The 18758-nt window shown below is 51.6% G+C and overlaps 2 protein-coding genes across 14 annotated transcripts in view; both read right to left on the minus strand.

Annotated features, from left to right (window-relative positions):
- The window catches only part of HSPG2 (heparan sulfate proteoglycan 2), a 96940-nt gene extending 92468 nt beyond the window's left edge, over positions 1-4472 (minus strand). For all 13 annotated transcript variants that reach the window (XM_063105577.1, XM_063105573.1, XM_063105576.1 and 10 more), the window contains exon 1: positions 4335-4472. In XM_063105577.1, coding sequence (XP_062961647.1) covers positions 4335-4400 — 66 coding nt within the window. In that variant the 5' untranslated portion in view covers positions 4401-4472. The remainder of the gene's footprint in view (positions 1-4334) is intronic.
- A 9956-nt stretch (positions 4473-14428) lies between these two features.
- LOC134383325 (uncharacterized) lies at positions 14429-15286 on the minus strand. Its single transcript, XM_063104234.1, has one exon. The coding sequence runs from the start codon at positions 15284-15286 to the stop codon at positions 14429-14431; it is 858 nt and encodes a 285-aa protein (XP_062960304.1).
- Between the last annotated feature and the right edge of the window lie 3472 nt (positions 15287-18758).

Below are 18758 nucleotides of genomic sequence, written 5' to 3' on the forward strand. Positions count from 1 at the left end.
GAGGGGAGCAACAGGCCAAGGCTGGGAATCCTTCCCTTATACCCCAAATGGTCTAAGGGTCCAGAACCCACTTGTCTGGCTTCTAAGTGGCTGCTGAATCATCGCCCAGATCTTTCCACATCCTGGGCGGCCCCTCCTGCCCTCCCTCTTGAAACTCTCATCCCAAGACCAGGCAGCCCCGAGTCTCTGCAAACTCACCCTAAACCTTGAGCCCTAGGGAACAACCAGGGAAACCAACAAGGCGTCGGTGCAGGGGGACGCCCGCCAGCCGCATGGTGGGGCAGAGGCCCCTCACTTCCCACTCAGGGCAGGGCCTGGTGTGGCCCACTCAGGCTTTAAAACCCCTGGATTAATTCAACTATCTGTAGAGTCGCAGGCAATATTTGATGAGGAAATTAATTAACTGACAAACCTACAAATGACTGCCCTAGAGTTTAGTTCCTAGGCTCCTGCCAGTATGGTCCTCCCCAGGAGGGCCCAGGGACACTGAGGCACACCTATCCTGGATGCTCTGTCCTTGCAGCCAGTCCCTGCTATTCCTTGCTTGAGGTAGCCCCTGAGCTCCCTGGGGCCGGAGTTCTTACCTTTATCAACATCAGTGATAAGGCTTATGGATATCTTCTGACCGCCTGCTACAAGCAAGTGGGTAGCAGGTAGACGGATTAGGGGAGCTTCGTCTGGTTTCAAAAGTTGGCTTTGGAATCACTGAATATGTGGGTGTGTAAGGCACCCGGCAAGTTCCATAACCTCTCTGTGCCTTGATTTCCTCTGCTTAGAGAATGGGCTCCACACCTATCTACCGAGCACTTGCTACCCACCAGTGCTCAAAGAGGCAGCAGTAAACAAAAACAGGTAAGATCCTGCTCTCCTGGAGCTTAAATTGGGTGGGAGGAGACAGACAAACAAGTAAACAAATACATATCAGATGACAAGAAGAAAAATAAAGCAGTGAAAGAAGACAGAGAATGATGGACAGAGCAGTTGAGACCTTGAAGAAAGGTAGGCAGAGGGTCACACAGGTATTTCCAGGACAAGCATTCCAGGTGGAAGGAACAGCAGATGGGAAAGCCCTAAGGTGGGAGTGTGTTTGGCACGTTCAAGAAACAAAGACCGGTGCAGCTGGAGGAGGACAGGGAAGGGGAGGGTTGGCAGGAGGCGAGATCTGAGATCCGAGAGAGGGTGGGGGAGGCCGGCTCTCATAGGGCCTCGGGGCTATGTTAAGTCAGGGGCTTGGCTCTGATTCTGAGTAACATGGGGAGGTGGTGAGCAGCGGAACAACACAGGCTGACTTGAGGATTCGTTGAGAAACTTAGTGCCTGGCAGACAGTAAGCACTGGGTAAATGGGAGCCATTCATATTATTTTGTCATCCTCTGGCCTGGAACCCCAAGATCTCCCTCCCCACAATTCTGCTTACATGTCTTCCAAGCCCTGAACCCAGTCACCTTCTGCCACCTTCCTTCTACTGTCTCCTGGGCAGGGCCTCAGATCCACAGATCCTAACTTGCCTGTGCTCAACCTGAGAACAGGCCCGGGCCAAGACAGGCGGGGGCTACGACTCCCCAGACATAGGGAGCTTGGCCTAAGAAATGGTGGGGGGTGCATTTCTGTCCCTTCCAGCCTCTGCATATGGACCCGCAGCTCTCCCGCCCTCCAGGAATCCCTGGGGCACACCCACAACCCTGTCCTGTCCGAGACAAGTCTGGAGCAAGGGGACTAGTGCAGGGGGACAGAACAGCCAGCTCTGTTCAGGGGAGGGCTGAGGTAACACCAGAAAGAGAAGGCTCCTCAGCTCCTGCCAGCAGCCTCCCGGGTGAGGAAACCCAGCAGAGGCAGGAAACAGGTATCTCAGCGACTTCCCTCCTCAGCCTTGGAAAACACCTTAATCACCACCTTGGCCTCCTCAAAACTCCTGTCTCCTGCAGGGCTGACCCCAGGAAAGGAAGGCTAAGGCCCCAGCAGGAAGAAAAGGGTCAGCAGGCCAAGGCAGGCCCTGAGTCACACAGGCACGGCCCCCTCCCCTGGCAAGCCTCCCCACCTCCTCAGAGCTGAAATTACTCCCACACTTAATCACAGACCACTGTTTCCTGCAGTTCTATCTCCTGCCCCCAGTGAGGTCTGGGGTTTCCTAAGGCCCATCTTACCCCACTCTTGTGTCCTACCCTCCCCCACTCACTATGGCTTATGGATGTGAACTGAAGGGCAAGGAGGAGCCCAATCACCACACACTTCTCTCCCCCATTATACAGATGTGGAAACAAAGGCTCAGAGAAAGGAACTTGCCCCAGACCACACAGCTAGAAAATGGCAGAGCTGGGATTCAAACTCAGGTCTATAAAACTCCAGAGGCCAAGCTCTTCCCAGCCTAGGGGTGGGACAGTGTAGACTCTGGTGTAGTTGCTGAGGGCTCTATAATCTCACAGGATGGGGGCTGTCTGTCTACTCATCTGAATTATGGCCCACCAGCCTGTGAGTTCTGGAAAAGCAGACGGGGGGCTGTCCTCGCTCACCCATACAACCCCAGCCCCTAGCACTGTCGGGTACACTGGCACACAGGAGGTGCATGGCAAATATATGCCCAATGAATGAACCCCTGTACTCCCAGTGACCGTCATGGAATGCTGCTCAGTGAAGACCTGTTGAATGAACAACTGAATGAGATGATCGGCTGCAGTCTGGGAATTTCTGTGGTGGAAATTCCTCACATACACAGCAAACAGCTCCGTCCACCACTCAGTCCACTGTTAAGTCCTGTGCATCCAGGAGCCCCTTATCGGGGGCAGAGCTGGGGGAAGGTCAAGAAAGACTATTGGGCTGTGGAAGATATTCCACGAGCTAGGTTGGTGCCTTGGTAAAAGTAAGTCAGTGTTGGCAGCTGCAAGTTCAGGTCAAGACCGGGAGCACTTGGATGGCCCTGCTGAATATGTCTGGGTGAGAGGCTGAGATGGAGCATTAAGAAGGCTGCCCAAGGGCCGGCCTGTGGCTCACTTGGGAGAGCGTGGTGCTGGCAACACTAAGTCAAGGGTTAAGATCCCCTTACTGGTCATCTTTTAAAAAAAAAAAAAAAGAAAAGAAAAGAAGACTGCCCAGATGGGGAGTAGAAGAGGAGAGGTGCTGGGTGGGTGTGGCAAGAGCGGTGAGGGGTCAGGTCTGGGTGGGGGGGTTAAAGAGTGACTCAGGAGGGCAGAGGTGAGAGGGAGCCGGCAAGAAGAGAGAATCAGTCACTGGGTAAACACTAGCCACGTTAGAAAAGTCCTGCTCTTGGCTCCTAGAACAGTGGGGCAGGGATGGGGACTGCCTAGGAGTACCTCAAAGAGGGTGGGAGTGGCTCTGTGGCTCACCACACATGCCCAACTCCCCAGATGTGCCCCCACCCACATCTGCCACCAGATCCCTGCCCACTGACCCCACCCAGCCCTCCTCCAGTTCACTCAGGTCCTCAAGGCCTCTCCTGGCCAAGTGCTTTCTAGGCCTCTGGATCCCTGACCCCAGGAATTCTCTTTTTCTCCCTATGGCCCCATCTAAGCTCAGGGCAGGGGACTGGACTGTAGGAGCGGCCTCTCTATGCACCTTGGAGACCTAGAAGAGGAAAGCTGGGGAAACTCAGATCCACTAAGGGGCCACCTTATAACAGGCCCCCCACAAGCACTCTGACGCTCATTCTACACAGTCTGCCAACCACCCTGCAGCTGTGCATTTTGAGTTCCCTCTAGGCACGTGGGGCTTGGCCTCAGAGAGGTTAATCAGCTTGCCCGAGGTCACAGAGTTACTCAGTGAAGGGCAGAGATTGATTTCACTCCTGGGCTGTATGATTCCAGGGTCCGTGGGCGCGCCACAGGAGCCTCAGTTCTGTCCCAAAAGTTCCTTACTTGAGCCTGCCCGGTTACAAGCTCCCCAAGGGGATGAACGGCGTGGTAAAGTTCCAGCGAGAACTGACAGAGTCCCCATCACTATTGAGTGCCCCTCTGCCAAGTTGGCGCAGAAAGGGGTACCCTCGTTCTGCCAAATTCCCACCCTGCTCGAAGATTCTCCGCCTGGTCTCCAGGAATGGCAGGCCGGGCCATGCCCAGCACGAGTCCGACAGTCAGCAACGTGGCTGGGCGACCTACGGGCTCCCACGCAGGCCGGCCCGGCCCCACGTAGGGTCCCCCGGGCGCCCCCCAACGCAGTCTCACGCCTCAGGGTGGTGCCGGCCTGTGCCGGCCCGGGAGTCCCTGGCAAGCGCTTCGGTCCCGGGCCAGAGTCCCGGCCGTGCAGTCTCCGCCGCTCCAGCCAAGTTGGCGGGCGCGACAAGCGGGGCCGGGCGCCCCCTTCCCCTCCGCCCCGCACACTCACCGCGAGCAGCCGCCCATGCAGCAACAGCAGCGCCAGCAACAGCGCGCCCGCCGCCCGTCGCCCCATGGCCCGGCCCGCGCCGCTGCCTCGTTCCCTCGCTCGGCGCCGCCCGCAGCCGTCCGCTCGCTGGCCTGCCGAGTCCTCGGGACAGCGCGGCCCGCTCCCCGCCGCCCCCGCCCTTCCACTCCCCTCCCGCCCCCGCGGCCGGCCGCCCCGCCCCCGCCTCCAGGCCCCGCCCACCACCCCGCCCCGCCGCCCGGCCCCGCCCCCGCGCCGCGGGCTCTGCTCGCCGGAGCTTACCGCAGCCCGGCTTGGCCTTTGTCTGGGCCCCCACCCCCCTCCGCTGCCCAGCCCGGCTCCCCGCTAAACCCGGCCTAGAACATGGGGTTAGCCGGGGCCGGGGGCGGGGTGGGGCCGCCGGGGCTCTGCGCGCGCGCGTCTCCCGCACGCTCCCGCGCAGCTCTGCCAGCTGCCCCGCGGGTCCCGCTGCTGAGACCGCCGCCACACCCCGGCACATCCGGACGGCGCGCCTCCACGCACGGGCACCCTCCGGGGACCTCCGGATCTGCGCCCCACGCCCCCCACACGCGGCTCTCACACCGCACCACACGCTCCCGCCAACTTGGGCTCACGAGGACACTTTCACACTCAACGTTCACGCGCTGACCGGCCCCGGCCTCCACGGACTAACAATCCTCACTCACGTGAACGCGTTCTCACACCCACACTTTCACCTCCAACAGTGACACGGCGGACACAACCTTCACACACACGCACTCACGTTCATATTCACCTTTAACATAGACTCACGTGTAAAAAAAGCCACCAAGCCTAAGGACGCGTTTTCACGCACATTTTCACAAGCACTCACATTCCACGCATGGACCTGCACCATTCCTAGCACACTTAGCAGCCTGTACTTTTCACACTTTCTCACACACTATTCGCAGTGCCTCACAGTGGATACTCAATGCTGAACGGAATTGCCCTCCCACCCCTGCACCATTTTCCATGTGAATCACTCACAGACCAACTTTGATTCACATAAATCACAGCCCCAGTGCCAGAGACACACCAACTCACACACCAGACACAGACAGGCCCTGCCAAAGCCCCAATCACAGACGCTGGGGTGGGAAACACGGCCGCCCATGAGCCTCCTTGACACAGACCACAGGCAGCACACACCACCAGGCCGCCCGGCCTTCCCACCACCTACACCCTGCTCCCCTCTTCTGCCTGAAAATGTCCAGGGCAGCCTCAAGCAGATGGGTGGAGGGAAAAACTGGTGTGTGGGGTGTGTGTGTGTGTAGCTTTGAGGAAAACCTTTTGAGTAATGATGGAGGGAGGAAAATAAAAACTGAAGTTTCCATTGTTTCCTGAGAGAGTTGCTAGGTTCCCGAGACTCATGGCTGAGTTTGCAGCCAGGAGTGAGGTGAACTGTGGACAGAAGGAAATGCCCAGCTAACTGGGCGACACCAGGCCTGGCTCCGGAAGGCATGTTCCCTGTGATAGGGGCCTGCAGGCTCCCAGGCACTCCGGGGCCTCCGATCCAGGCACCGGGGGGATTGAGAAAACACTAACATCCTAACCCCCATCCCAGAGAGATGCGGCATCTCCAGAGGACTAGGTTCTTCCCTGCCCAGTGGGGCACATTTCTGGGGACCAGCTCAGAGCTGTGAGGAGCAGAAACTATATCCACAGTGGTTTGGCTAACTCGCTTGCCCCACCCCAGACTCCAGGCACAGCACTGAATAAGGTCTGTCTCTCCTCCAGACAGGGAGATAAGGGTGGACAGAGGAGGGATGCCCAGTCTTGACCCACGGTGAACCCCCAAGCTGATGGAGGGGCGAGGGAGGACATAGTCCCCGTCTTCATACTGTGCTCAATCTGATGGATAATGCTGCCTCCCCTACCTAGCTGTGCATCTCGAACAAATTATTCAGCCTGTATGTCTCAGTTTCTTCATGTAGAAAATGAGAATAATGCTTAGACTTCTCTCATAGTGTTGTTATGAGGATTAAGATAAATTAAAAAAAAATTTTTAAAGAACCATTTCAGGCACACTAAATAAGTGATAGCAATTTCTCTTCTTACTATTTCTGGGTGTGCTCCCAGTCTGAAGAGACACAACTCTACCCTCAGGGAGCTCCAGTCTGATGGAGCAGCCTCTGCTCCCAACGTGTTGCTGCCGATCTGAGGGTGAGACTCAGCCCCCATCCCAAGGATCTCCAGTCTAATGGGAGAGTACAGCTTTGCACTTGGGAACTCCCTGTCTGATGAGGAAGGCTTCAAAACTCCACTGACTTCAGAGTTGGCAGGTGGCCAGCCCTGGTGCCAGGATTTTCCCAAGGCCTTGCCTGTCTGTGGAGGGTCAGCATCCGTGACAAATCGCATTTCATGAGCTGCCTCAGTGTCTGTTCCCTACCTCAGGCCCTTTAAGTCCCAGAGCTTTGGCTTGGATGATTTGCTCATGAGCAAAGGGAACAGGAACAACCAACCCTTTGTAGATGTTTGGTCAAGACTAAGCCAGAGCTATAAGTCTTGCTTCCTAAAAGAGGCTGGGGAAAGAGATGGGAAAGCTGACTGGAGACTGGAAGGAGCTGGGTTGACACAGAGAGCAGGAAAATATGGCCTTTCTAGAGAGTCTTCCAGAGTAACTTCACCCACCTGAAGATTGGTCATTCACCTATTTATTCTGCATCTTCTCCTTCCCACTAAGGGATTTGGCTGGGTCTGTTTAATTTTGCAGTCGTCGATATCTCTAGTAAAAGCTCTCGAGTTACTTTGTCTCAGGCCTGGCCATCTCCTCATGACTAAGAGGAGGAGGAGAGGCAGGACCTTCTGGGTTTTGCTTTTGCTCAGAGGCGCCTATAATCGATCGCTCTGCATGTGCTCATAGCTCAGGGTGCTTGTCACATGTGTTGGGAGAGAAACAACTGAAGTCTCACACAAGGTTCCTCAGGTAAAGAGGAACAGCAAGTGTGTGGATAGGTAGGAACAGCCATCAACGTGGCTTCTGAGAAACAGGAGCTGGGGGCATTTGGAACCAGCCAGAGTTTGTGACTCACCTGTCTGCTGTTCCAAAATTGACAGGACTCACTCCTACTCCAAATCTTTTCTCCACCTCAGAGCTTTTCACTCATCTTACTCACATTCCTTTATTCATTCATTCATTCATTCATTCTGGACTGCAGTGGACAGCTGGGCAGGTTGTTCACTGAACAAAGATGTGCAGCCAAGTGGGCAAGTAAGCGCTGTAGTACATCCTGTGGTGGGGCTACATCTGCCCAGAGGGGCTACCTTTTGCTAAGACAAGCAAAGGCAGTGTATGGGCTGGCTGTGGCCCTCCATTCATTTAATAATGAAAGTAAACATTTTATGTACAAAGGTTTCCATGCCTGTGTGGGAAAACAGATGCTGGCAGAGGAAGGATATGTCCTTGGGTGAGAAAGTAGAACCAGAAATTGGTGTGAAAGGGATTTGGAATGGAGGAGAGGAAACAAGGAGATGGAGCTGCAGAACAGGAGGGAGAACATGGTTCTAAGTGGGCAGTGAAAGTTCCCATGGAGAAGGGGGGATCCCACAAGGCCTGGCAAGATCTAGTCCCATCTCTCCATCCACATCTCTTCCCCAACATGGTCTTTGCACATGCTGTTGCTTTTTCTCCATTGCCTTTCCCACCTAACACCCACCCTCCTTCTCTCTGCTCTTCTCTAGGATTCAGCTCAAACATCCTGTCGCCAAAGAAGCCTCCCCTAACACCCCAGGCTAGGTCGTGTCCCCCGTTACATTTTCCCACAGCCCACCCCTCCTACCCCTGTGCTTCTCTCTCTCAGCATTTTTGACAATTGTAATAATTTGAAAGATCATTAAATATTATAATGAGTCAGAAAGCCTGACTGTTTTTTTTCCCAATTATGTCCCCTGTGGAGAGCACAGTGCCTGGCACAGAGTTGGCACTCAAATACTTTTTACTTAGATGAAAGAAGTTGGTTCAAGCCTGGCGTATGGTGTATATATCCCTCTTCTGGTTCATACTTAGGAAAAAGATAAACCCCTTTGCTGTTTGACCAACACTGAATTTCATTTGATCACCACCACAGTGCTGGGTAATAGGCAACTGAGTGTATTTTATCACCCTCCTTTTCCAGATAAGGAAACTAAGGCCCAGGGGATGAAGTGGCTTGCCATGGTCACGCAGCTGATAAGAGATAGAACCAGGATATACAGTCATGTCTGATTCTAGAACGCACATTCTCAACCACACCCAATTCTGCCTTCCTCGGGGCTCATCTCTGCCCAGGAAGAAGTACATTCTTCCCAGCTCAGGCAGAAGTGTGAGTCTTCTGAAAATGACCTTGGATTTTCCCCTCCCACCCCCATCCCCTCCTGATGCCTCCCCACAAACCCTAGTCACTACAATTGCTTTCTTGCTGAGCTTCCGCCTTGGGTCCTAGGCCGAGGGCAGGGTTCCCACACTGTGCCTCATGAATCACCCGCCCTCCAAGATGCTCCTTGGAAAAGGGGTTCTCTGGTCAAGGAATTTTGGGAACCCTGTACTCTTTCCCACACTTCGACCATCTCAAGGGACACGAACACAGGAAAGTTTCTAAACAGGCTCTCAGTGAAGTTGCCCATCCAATTCTGTTTAATCCAGCCTTCCTCAACATATTTGAGAACAGAACCCACTTTTTTTTTTTTTTTATTAAAGATGACCAGTAAGGGGATCTTAACCCTTGACTTGGTGTTGTCAGCACCACGCTCACCCAGTGGGCTAAACGGCCATCCCTATATGGGATCCGAACCCATGGCCTTGGTGTTAACATCACCACACTCTCCCGAGTGAGCCACGGGCCGGCCCCAAACCTACTTTTTAAAATTTTAATAGAAAAACCTCTTAACATCTCATAGAGCTTGTGTTTCTCATAACACACTTTGCAAATGCTACTAGAGCCTGGCTCCTGAGCTGACTAAATAGGGTATTAGTCTATTTCTGCTGCTTATAACAAAATACCTGGAACTAGGTAATTTATAAGAAAACAAAGTTTATTGCTTACAGTTTCAGAGGCTGGGAAGTCCAAAGTCCAGGGAACACATCTAGTGAGGGTCTTGGTGGTAGCGACAGTGACCCAGGGGTCTTGCATTGTGAGATGACAGAAACAGAGATTAACCTCTTCACTCACTCTCCTTTTAAAGCCCTCCAAACCATGCCCATAACCACCATTTTTAATCCATTCACTACAGCATGGTCCTACAATCTAATCACCTCTTCAATTACTGTAATAGGATTTCCCACCCTCAACAGTTACAGTGGGGATTAAGTTTTGAAGGGACATTCAACCCAAGGCAAATGGTCTTTGATTTGAATTTGTCACTCGTGCCAGCCCCTGCCCCCACTACTCCCCTCTAGCCAGGCTGGAATTCCTGTGGCCTCCATATACCCCCACATTCCTTCCCAGGAGCCCCTGCTTCAGCTTAGAAGATTTCTGTGTGGGGCCTGTAGTTGGAGCTCCACAAATGTTCATTTCCCTTCCCTCATCAATGTAGACATATGCATTTTACCTTATTGTGATCAGTATATATGTCGTGTCTTACTTTTCTCACTTAACATTTTTTTTTATATGCAAACACAGTCCTATGTCTCAGTAAAGACCAGGGTGACTTAAAAATGGATCTGTGGACCAGTGCCAGTCCCTAGACTGTTTATTGCCAGTCTGAGATAAGGAGCTTGCTCCCAGAGTGTAAATCAACTGCGTCACTAAGCATGCTGTTTAGCTCAACTGGCTTTTTTTCTAGCAATAGTTGTTCCATATCAGAAGCAGCATGTAGATTTATATTCTGGTACAAGCTCTTTATTGCAGACAGTAACCATTAACGATTTGTGGACCAGCTACTTTGAATAACACTGACATTGCTTTTGCACAGAATATTTCTAGTAATAATTTGGTACTATGTCTCATCAACACACCATAGTTCATTAGTCTTATCCTGTTGTTGGATAATTGGGCTGTTTCCAGGTCTTTGCTATTAACAAAGCATTGCTATGAACAGTTATATATGGATCTGTGTGTTTACTTTTACAGCTCCTCAGTTTTTAAGGACCACAAATCTGAGGCCAGAGAGGTGGAGTAGCCTCTGCAGGGATACAAGGGAGGCCTCCCACCCAGGCCTCCTGACCCCAGGGCCCTTTTTCCTTCCTCCAGCCTGCTCTGCCCTTCCTACTGGGCAGATTTTCCGTCCCTTTCATGATTTTCTTTGCTCAGCCATGAGCTTTCTGCAATGTTCCCACTGTTGTCTTTTGGAGCTTGAGAGAAATCCTTTTGGAATGTCCTGTGAGTTCTCCCTCTGAGTTCCCGGCTTTGTTCAATTGTTCACCAGAAATTCCTGCCCTGTTGGGAGGGGTCCAGGATGCTGTTAAAGAGTTTGCCAAAAATGGTGGTACCAACTCAGGCACAGCACATGGCTGAGGCTCTTTGCTCCTCTTGCAGATTTCAACTGAGAAGAGGACAGGTCAGCATGGATGCAATTTGGGGTGGCGGTGAGGGTGCCACCACTCCTAGTTTTATGTTTCCTGTGTAGAGGAAGCAGGACCAGTCATGTGTAGGCAGAAAAGACAGTAAGGGATAAAGTGGGGCTCAAGAATAGGGTGAGGCATGGGGTGGGCCGAGGCTTGGAGCATTAGGTTCAGAGATAAAGGTTAGGGGAGGATCAAGGGTCAGGATTAGGATGAGTGTGTCCCTTGCCTGTTCAGAACACTGGTGTTAAGGGGCAGCCCAAACCCCGGGCTAAAGCCATCCTTGCTTTGTCTAATTTACTGCATATTTTGGAGGCCTTGATTTACCCCTCCTTCTCTTGGAATCCATTCAATAAATACCAAGAAATTACACTTTGGATGGAAAGGGCATTGGTTGAGGGTCAGAGCCCTGAGCTGGAATCCCAGCTCTGCTACTTACCAGGTTCAGGATGTTGGGCAAGTCACTTTCTCTCTTTGATCCTCAGTTTTCCCCTCTGCAAAATAGGGTACTAAAACTTAGCCTGGCAGGGTAGAGAGGGTTGAGAGTCTATGTTTCAGGCCTTGGCAGCATGCCTGGCACACAGGGTGAGTATTCAATAAGCTAAGACATACTTCTGCAGGTGTGAAGGGCTTTCCTCAGCCACTCCCAGCCACAGGGACATCTAGGATGCTTCCGTACACAGGGAGGACAGCACAGCAGGCTGCGGTATTGTTCTGAGCCAGCACGCTACTTCCTGTTTACATGGACCCTGCAGATTCATGGCTTGAACTATGGACACGGGGACTTCCTGTGGCCTTTACTTGGCCACATGGAACAGAAGACCTTCTCTAACTGGCTTATTTTCTTTGGACTCAGGCTGAGTAACTTATAGAAGGGATTTGTGAGCAGTGAGTATCTGTCCTGAGTTTGGGCCAAGGGTAGAGATCCCTTCCCTAGGGGTACAATCCAATCCCCAACCGATGGACAAACCTCGTTTGAGCACCTACTATGTACTAGGCTGTATAATGACATTTACCATTCATTCAGCACCCATTGTGTGCATCTGCAAAGCACCTACTACTTGCAAGCTGCTATAATCATGAAAATAATTATTATCAGTGAGTTCCTAGTCTGCATATACTACGTTATAATGACAATGCCAACCATCTTTTGAACAGTCACTGTGTGCTATACACACTAATCATCTTTATCATAATCACTTATACCTGACTTCTCTGTGCCTCAGTTTCCTCATATGTAAAATAGGGATTATAGTACCTTCCTTAAAGAGTTGATATGAGGAGTAAGTGAGTTAACACATACAAAGCACTTAAAACAATGCCTAGCATACAGTGGAGAGCTTAATGAATGTTGGTTGTCATTAATATTAGTTATTAAATATTCACTGCATGAGACACTGTAATCATCCTTAGGATAATGTAGTTACCATTACTGAGCATCTTGGACACAAGGCTCTGTAATCAACAATAATTGAGTCCCTATTGTGAGCCAGAACTGGACTAGATGCTGGAGACCTCAAGAGCTATGCCTTAAGCAAAGGGTCTTGGTCTCTAATTGGGGGAAATTGGACCATTTGGGGGGTTGGAATCTCCAGGAGAGTCTGGGGAAGACAGGTCTCGTGCCTCAAAGAGACAGGCAGATTTAGACCTTGAGCAGGAAGGGGACAGCTTTGAGTGGCCAGACAGGGGGTTTGGAAGTCAGGACACACTTGAACTCCCTCTTCAGCTGGGCCACGATGGATTCTAACAAGCTGTGTCTCTGTAAATGTTCACCTGGGGAACAGGTCATTGGAGGGATGAGGACCTATCAGACCACTAAGGCCAAAATCTTCTCCCTGGGGAGGGAGGGATGCAAAAGACAGAGAAAGGAGTGTACTGCTTGCTGAGCTTTGGGCTAAGGGAGGCTTCCCTTGTCTTCTAGAGATGGAATAGAAGTGGGGCTGAATTCAACAGCCCAGAGATTTGGCGCCCCCTTCCCTCCTCCTGACCTGGGACAACCACAGCTAACTCATGGTGGGGATACTCAGGCTTGTCACCTTTTCTGCTTGGCCATAGGGGCTAGGCCATAGCAGGCTGCTGTCTCCAAGCGCCATGGAAACTATTGGGCCTTCAAGTTCTGCATTATCTCAAGATCAGCTCCATTCTACACCCTGAGCTGCTATTGGCTTTCACATTGCCAAGGTGACCAGGAGAGCTCCAGCAATAAGGGACTGGGTGAGAAGTTTATAATACACAGAAATGAGCCTGGAGGACTGGAACAGCCCCTGGGCAGCCCAGGGAGGTGGCTCAGGATTCAGGAGGCCTGAGTTCTCAGGTGGGGCACTCTCAATTCTCAGCTTGGAAGGCTCCAGGCCTGGCCCAGGAGGAGACACTCAGAAACAGAGTCAAGGGGGTCCTTAGAGATCAATGCTCTTGCACCCATGTTACAGATGGGGAAACAGAGACCCAGGGGAGCAGGAGGAGTGATGTATCCAAGGTCTTAGGGAAGACTCATTGCAAAACTGGCCTGGGTAGCAGGATGGCAGGTAGCTGGGTGCCTTGTGGGGCCTGATTTCTCAGCACTAGAATCAGTTGGATCTCTGAAGGTTTAGAGCCCTTGGTGGTCCAAGAAACATTTTCCCAGACATTCTCATCAAGAAATTCAGGATAGTGGGAGAAAGGAACCACCTCATTCTGACCTTCCAGCCCCCTTACCCGGCCTGGACAGAATGATTCTTCAGAGATTTCCCATGAAGGGTCATCTCCCTACCTGTGACTATCCCTGGTTGCCTGTTCCAATGCCTCTCACACTAGCCATCAGAAAGGTTCTCTATATCTACCCTAAGACCTAGTCGTAAAATCACATCTATTTTTTTTTTTTTTTTACTTTTTTTTTTTTAAAGATGACTGGTAAGGGGATCTTAACCCGACTTGGTGCTGTCAGCACCACGCTCTCCCAAGTGAGCTAACTGGCCATCCCTATATAGGGATCTGAACCCATGGCGCTGGTGTTACCAGCACCACACTCTCCCAAGTGAGCCACGGGCCGGCCCTATAAAATCACATCTTTAAAAGAATATGTGTAAAGTACTTGGAACAGTTCCTGCCACACAAATACTCTGAGAGTTTATTCTCATTATTATTTCTACCTTTCTGTTCACATGGGCCTGTGCTAAAATTTACATTCCTGGAGAGGTACAGATAGGAATTGGGAATGAACAACCAAGGCTCAGGGAGGCTAGGTACCTTCACAGTGATCCATTCAAGATGTAAACCAGAGATTCCAAAGAGGCCTGTGGGCTGCACATTCAGCCTGCAAGTATTTGTTCAGCCAACAGAGCACTGTGACATGGGTTTAGACTAGGTAGTCCCTCTTCACTTAGCCACAGTCTCCACCACTCCCTGCTGTCACCTGGCTGAATTAACTCACTTAACTATTTTACCTGTCTAGCCTTGGAGGCCCTTGAGTTTGTATCCCCCAATCAAAATGGCCAGTTCCCCCCAACAAAGCCTTGGATGGAGCATTTTGCCACAGACAATTTATTTTCCGCAACTGTGGCCTGATGGACATGTGCCCGTTTCACAGTTGGCATCAATGTCACCACCAGCTAGAGGGTTTGGAGATGGGTTCAGGGGCTCTCCAGCCTGAGCGTATTGCTTCCCAGAACTTGGGCAGACTTCCTAAGGAAAAGAGCCCATTGCTGAACAAGGGGATCTCAGGCAACTTTACACCTGGCCTCTGTGGCAGCGTGGGGTTGAGGTTCTGGCACTGAGGCCGGCGCAGGCAACTTGTGTTGGTAGGGTCATCCAGGCACTCCAAAGCACTGGCACCCCTGGTGGATGTCACCATACAGGTGCTGTTGGTGGACTTGTCAGGGGTAGCCACATTGGCTCTGGGGATGGAGTAACTGTGGGGCCTACAGGGGTCCAGGTTGTCCAGGTTGAGGGAGTTGGTGGCTCGTTCCAGATAGTTGGCTGTACGCCTCGGCAGGCTTAGTGAGGTTTTGTGGTAGTTGTTGCAGAAGGCACTGGCAGATCGGTCTAGGTAATTGATGCCTTTGATGATGTGGTCCAGGAAAGTGAGGCTGGAGGGGTCTGAGGGACGGTCTGTACAGAGCAGGCAGTGGGGGCTGCCATGACAAGCAGGCTTTCTGGCCACCTTGGGGTTGTTCACCAGATGACTTGTCTCTACGCACTTGGAGTTGTAGGGCCGGCCCATGCAGATTCTCTGCAGTGGAAGTCTGGGGGAGCCGGGGTTGAAAGGCTGCTCCAAGTGGCCTCTGTAGCTGCTGAGCTCCGAGCCATTCCCATTAGGGATGCGGGGACGCTTGAGGCTGTTAACCCCATTCAGCCTGGGGCATTGGGGCCAGCCTGGAGTTCGGGCTGGAAAGTACACATTGTTGGGATGGCTCAAACAGCTGTAAGTGTTGGAACGGCTCACCTGGCGTCCAGACATCATCCCAGCAGGGCGGATAAAGCTTTGTGGCTGAGCTGAGAGCTGGTATGGAGGGAGTTGGGTCAGCTCACCAGAGCTCCCTGCCACCTCCCTCCAGACTTTCTCTCCAGGTGTTCCCTTTGCCCCCCAAGGGCCAGCACTACCCTGGCTCCTTCTCTCCCTCTGCCTGTCAGGCCCAGGGATTCTCAAACTGGAAAACTGACCTCTTCTTCTTCAGAAAGCACAAGGGGAGGAAGGCAAGACCCTCAGAACGGCCAAGACCAAAGAGCCTCCGAGAAAACGCAAGGCAATGTCTTCACTTTTTTTCAGCTCTAGCCCAAATTCTCAAATTCCCAATTCGTCTTTGAAGCAAGGACTCCAGAAGACCACAAATGCCAAGGACAAAATATTGCATTGATACAATACTATGAGGCTACTTCAAAAAGTTTAGTAAAACAGAATGAAAAGAATACAAATCTTTCCATGAACTTTTTGAAGTACCCTCATATATATACATACCCTGTGTAACCAGCCCTTTTCTGTGTGTCTTCCACAGATTAACTCATTTATTCTCACTACAAATCAAGGAGGTGGTTACTGTTCTATTCCTAGTTGACAGATGGGGGAAACTGAGACTCAGAGATGATGTGACACACCTAGGATCACACAGCTTGTAAGTGGTGGGGCCGAGGTAGCATCCTGGGTGTGTCTGATGACCCCAGACAGACAATGTTACGTCATAAGGGTGACCTTGGCCTCCCTCACAATCTGTCAAGGATGAATTTTCACCACACCTTCTGGGTGTGGTGGGGGCACTTGTGGGGAGAAGCTGGATGGAGAGGGATACTAGCTAACACACAACTAAGTTGATCCTGACTCTGAGAACCCCAAACAAGGGTGGGGGAGGTGTTACAACAAATCTACTAAGGGAGCTGAACTTGTGAGATCAGAACCCTTCAGGAATTTGGTCTTGGTCCTCTCTGACAGTAGAGGATTTCCTCATGTACCCCACGAGAGGAGGGGGCATTGGGGTTCCCATTCTTCCTGACCCAAACGTCAGCACTTTATGGAGACTAAGACTCCATCAGGCCAAAGAGATGCCCAGTCCATTTAACCCCACCTCCTGTCCCTGGGCCTGCCTGGGTCCCAAAGGCAGGGTAGTCCCTGTTGTCCCCACCATCTCTTGGCTCCCCAATACTCACTCCACCCCACTCTCAGCCAGAAGGAAGGCTCTGACTTCTCTCCCCACCACTGCCAGCTTGATGCTAATTTTTCACGTCTGCCTAGTGAAAACAGAACTGTATCTGAGCCCATCCCACCCAGAAAACAGCTGCCTGCCCTCTCCCAGCCTGCAGCCCCTCAGCTGCCCTTGTCCTTTGAGTCTGAAATGGGTGGAATGTCCAGACCCTTGCCTCGTCCCTCCCTGGTCCAACCCCACCCCATCCCTTCCTGGGGCAAAACCGGAGGACTGAGTGCTGACCCCGCGGGCCCGCCCTTCCCTTCTGTCTGGGCTGCATTTGCCATAGGGCCCTCCCCTCTCACTCTTTTAGGAGGTAGATGACTTAGACCTCTTGCTCTCCACTGGGGGTACCCTCATGCCACCACTCCAGACTGCTGGCCATGTCATAGAATCATGGAATCCTGGAGCTGGGAGGAGCCTCCAGGGGTCATCCTGGTCAGGCCCCTGCCTCAGTGCCAGAGCCACTTGAAGCCTGCCAGGACAGATGGGCCCTATTTTTGAAATGAGGCTGGGGTGGCCCTTTTCCAGTGTTCCTTGTTGCTTTTCTTGTGTTTAATTACACTGAGAGCCAGGACATTCTGTGGTAGCTCGACTATAACTCCTGTCTGCTGTGGTCAGCGTCAGTCTCTTTTCTCACTGAGTCGGCAAACAGTTATGGAGGCTTCTTCAAGGGCTCTGCCTTTGGAGGACCCACTATTGGGCATAATGGCAACTTCTTTGCTCCCTTCTCTTTTCTCCATCATGTAGTCAACAATTCCACGATGTGCTGGGCTCTGGCTCGAGCCTGAGGGCTCTTCGGGGAGCAGATCTCAGTGCTCCTCTCAGAACCCCATGCCCCTTGTTGGGGCCTGGTCAGTAGGGGGCATCCAGAACATATGTTTTGAATGAATGAGCAGAATTCTCCTTTGAGGTCTCATGGTACTTGCCAGGAAAAAAATTCTGTCATTTTCTTCCCTCAAATGTTGAATATACAGTTTTATTTTTTATTTTGAAAAATTTTGAAAATTACCAAAAACTTATAAGACAATAAACTTCCATATGCTCTTCATCCAAAGCCACTAATTATTAACATTTTTGCCACATTTATCACTCCATACACACACAGAGTTGTTTTGAGAGTCAGTTGCAGACAGCATCTTTGATCCCTGATTACTTCAGTGTATCTCATGCTGGGAGAACATCTTCTGACATATTCACACTAGGACAATCAAATCCAGGCTACTTAACACTGATACAATACTATGCTCTAATATACAGACCATATTCGAATGTCACGGATTATCCCTCTAATGTTCTTTATGGCAACTGTTTTTCTAATCCTGCATCCAGTTGGGATCGGGCACTACATTTAGTTCTCGTATCTCCTTAGTCTCCTTCAACCTTGAATAATTTCTCAGCCTTTCTTTATCTTTTATGACATTGACATCTTTGAAGAATGCAGGCCAGTTTTAGAGAACGTTCTCCAATTTGGGTTTATCTGATGTTTCCTCATGACCAGATCTGGGATTACAAAGTATGTTAGCATAGAAGCCCCCACATGGGTCTTCCACAATCACTAAGAGTGAGGGGCCTTTTGCCTGGGGTCAGGCACTTTTAGTCACTAGAACAGGGGGCCAGGCAGAGGGATCTGAGGGGCTTCCCAGAAGGAGGAAGAGGAGCATGGGGGAGCTCAGTGAACCAGGGAAGTGATGTCGACAGTTCCCCTGTGGGGCCTGAGCCAGGGCTTGGTTCAGCTCTGGTCTGGGGGCCGGGTGGATGAGTAGCCAGCTAGAGTGCCAGGCCTCTGGGCCGTTTGTCCCAAAGGTACCCCAGGTATCGAGATCACTAGCCATTTCTGGCCTGGGCACTAAGAGCTGCTGAAAATACCTCCAGGACAATTATTTCAGGAGTGATGTGCTTTTCCTCCATCTTCCCAGAAAGCCAGATTGTGTCTCATAAGATCAGAAAAGTCCCTCTCCAGCCTCCCAACTCCAGGGGACCTCCTGGCCCCCTGAGGCATTCAGAACCAGAAGGGAATGGGAGCTGAGCATGGGGTGAGGGAAACTACAAGCCCCCTTTCTCAGTGGGGGAAGGGGTGGCTCTCAGGGTCCAGCCTGGAGTTAGGCTGGGTCAGCTGGGGCCCAAATGATTCTAGCCCATTGACATATAACGGGGAGGACACGGGAAGATGTCTGCCCCACCTCTTGCCCAGGCCCATCTCCAACAAGCTGTTTTGATGAAACACCTACTATGTGCCATAGCACCTGACATTGT

This window comes from Cynocephalus volans, chromosome 8 (assembly GCF_027409185.1).
Source record: "Cynocephalus volans isolate mCynVol1 chromosome 8, mCynVol1.pri, whole genome shotgun sequence".
NCBI classification, from domain to species: Eukaryota; Metazoa; Chordata; class Mammalia; order Dermoptera; family Cynocephalidae; genus Cynocephalus; species Cynocephalus volans.

What these genes read in the sequence shown, in the direction of transcription:
- LOC134383325 (XM_063104234.1), bottom strand. Translation starts at nt 15,286, where the DNA reads ATGTCTGGACGCCAGGTGAGCCGTTCCAACACTTACAGCTGTTTGAGC.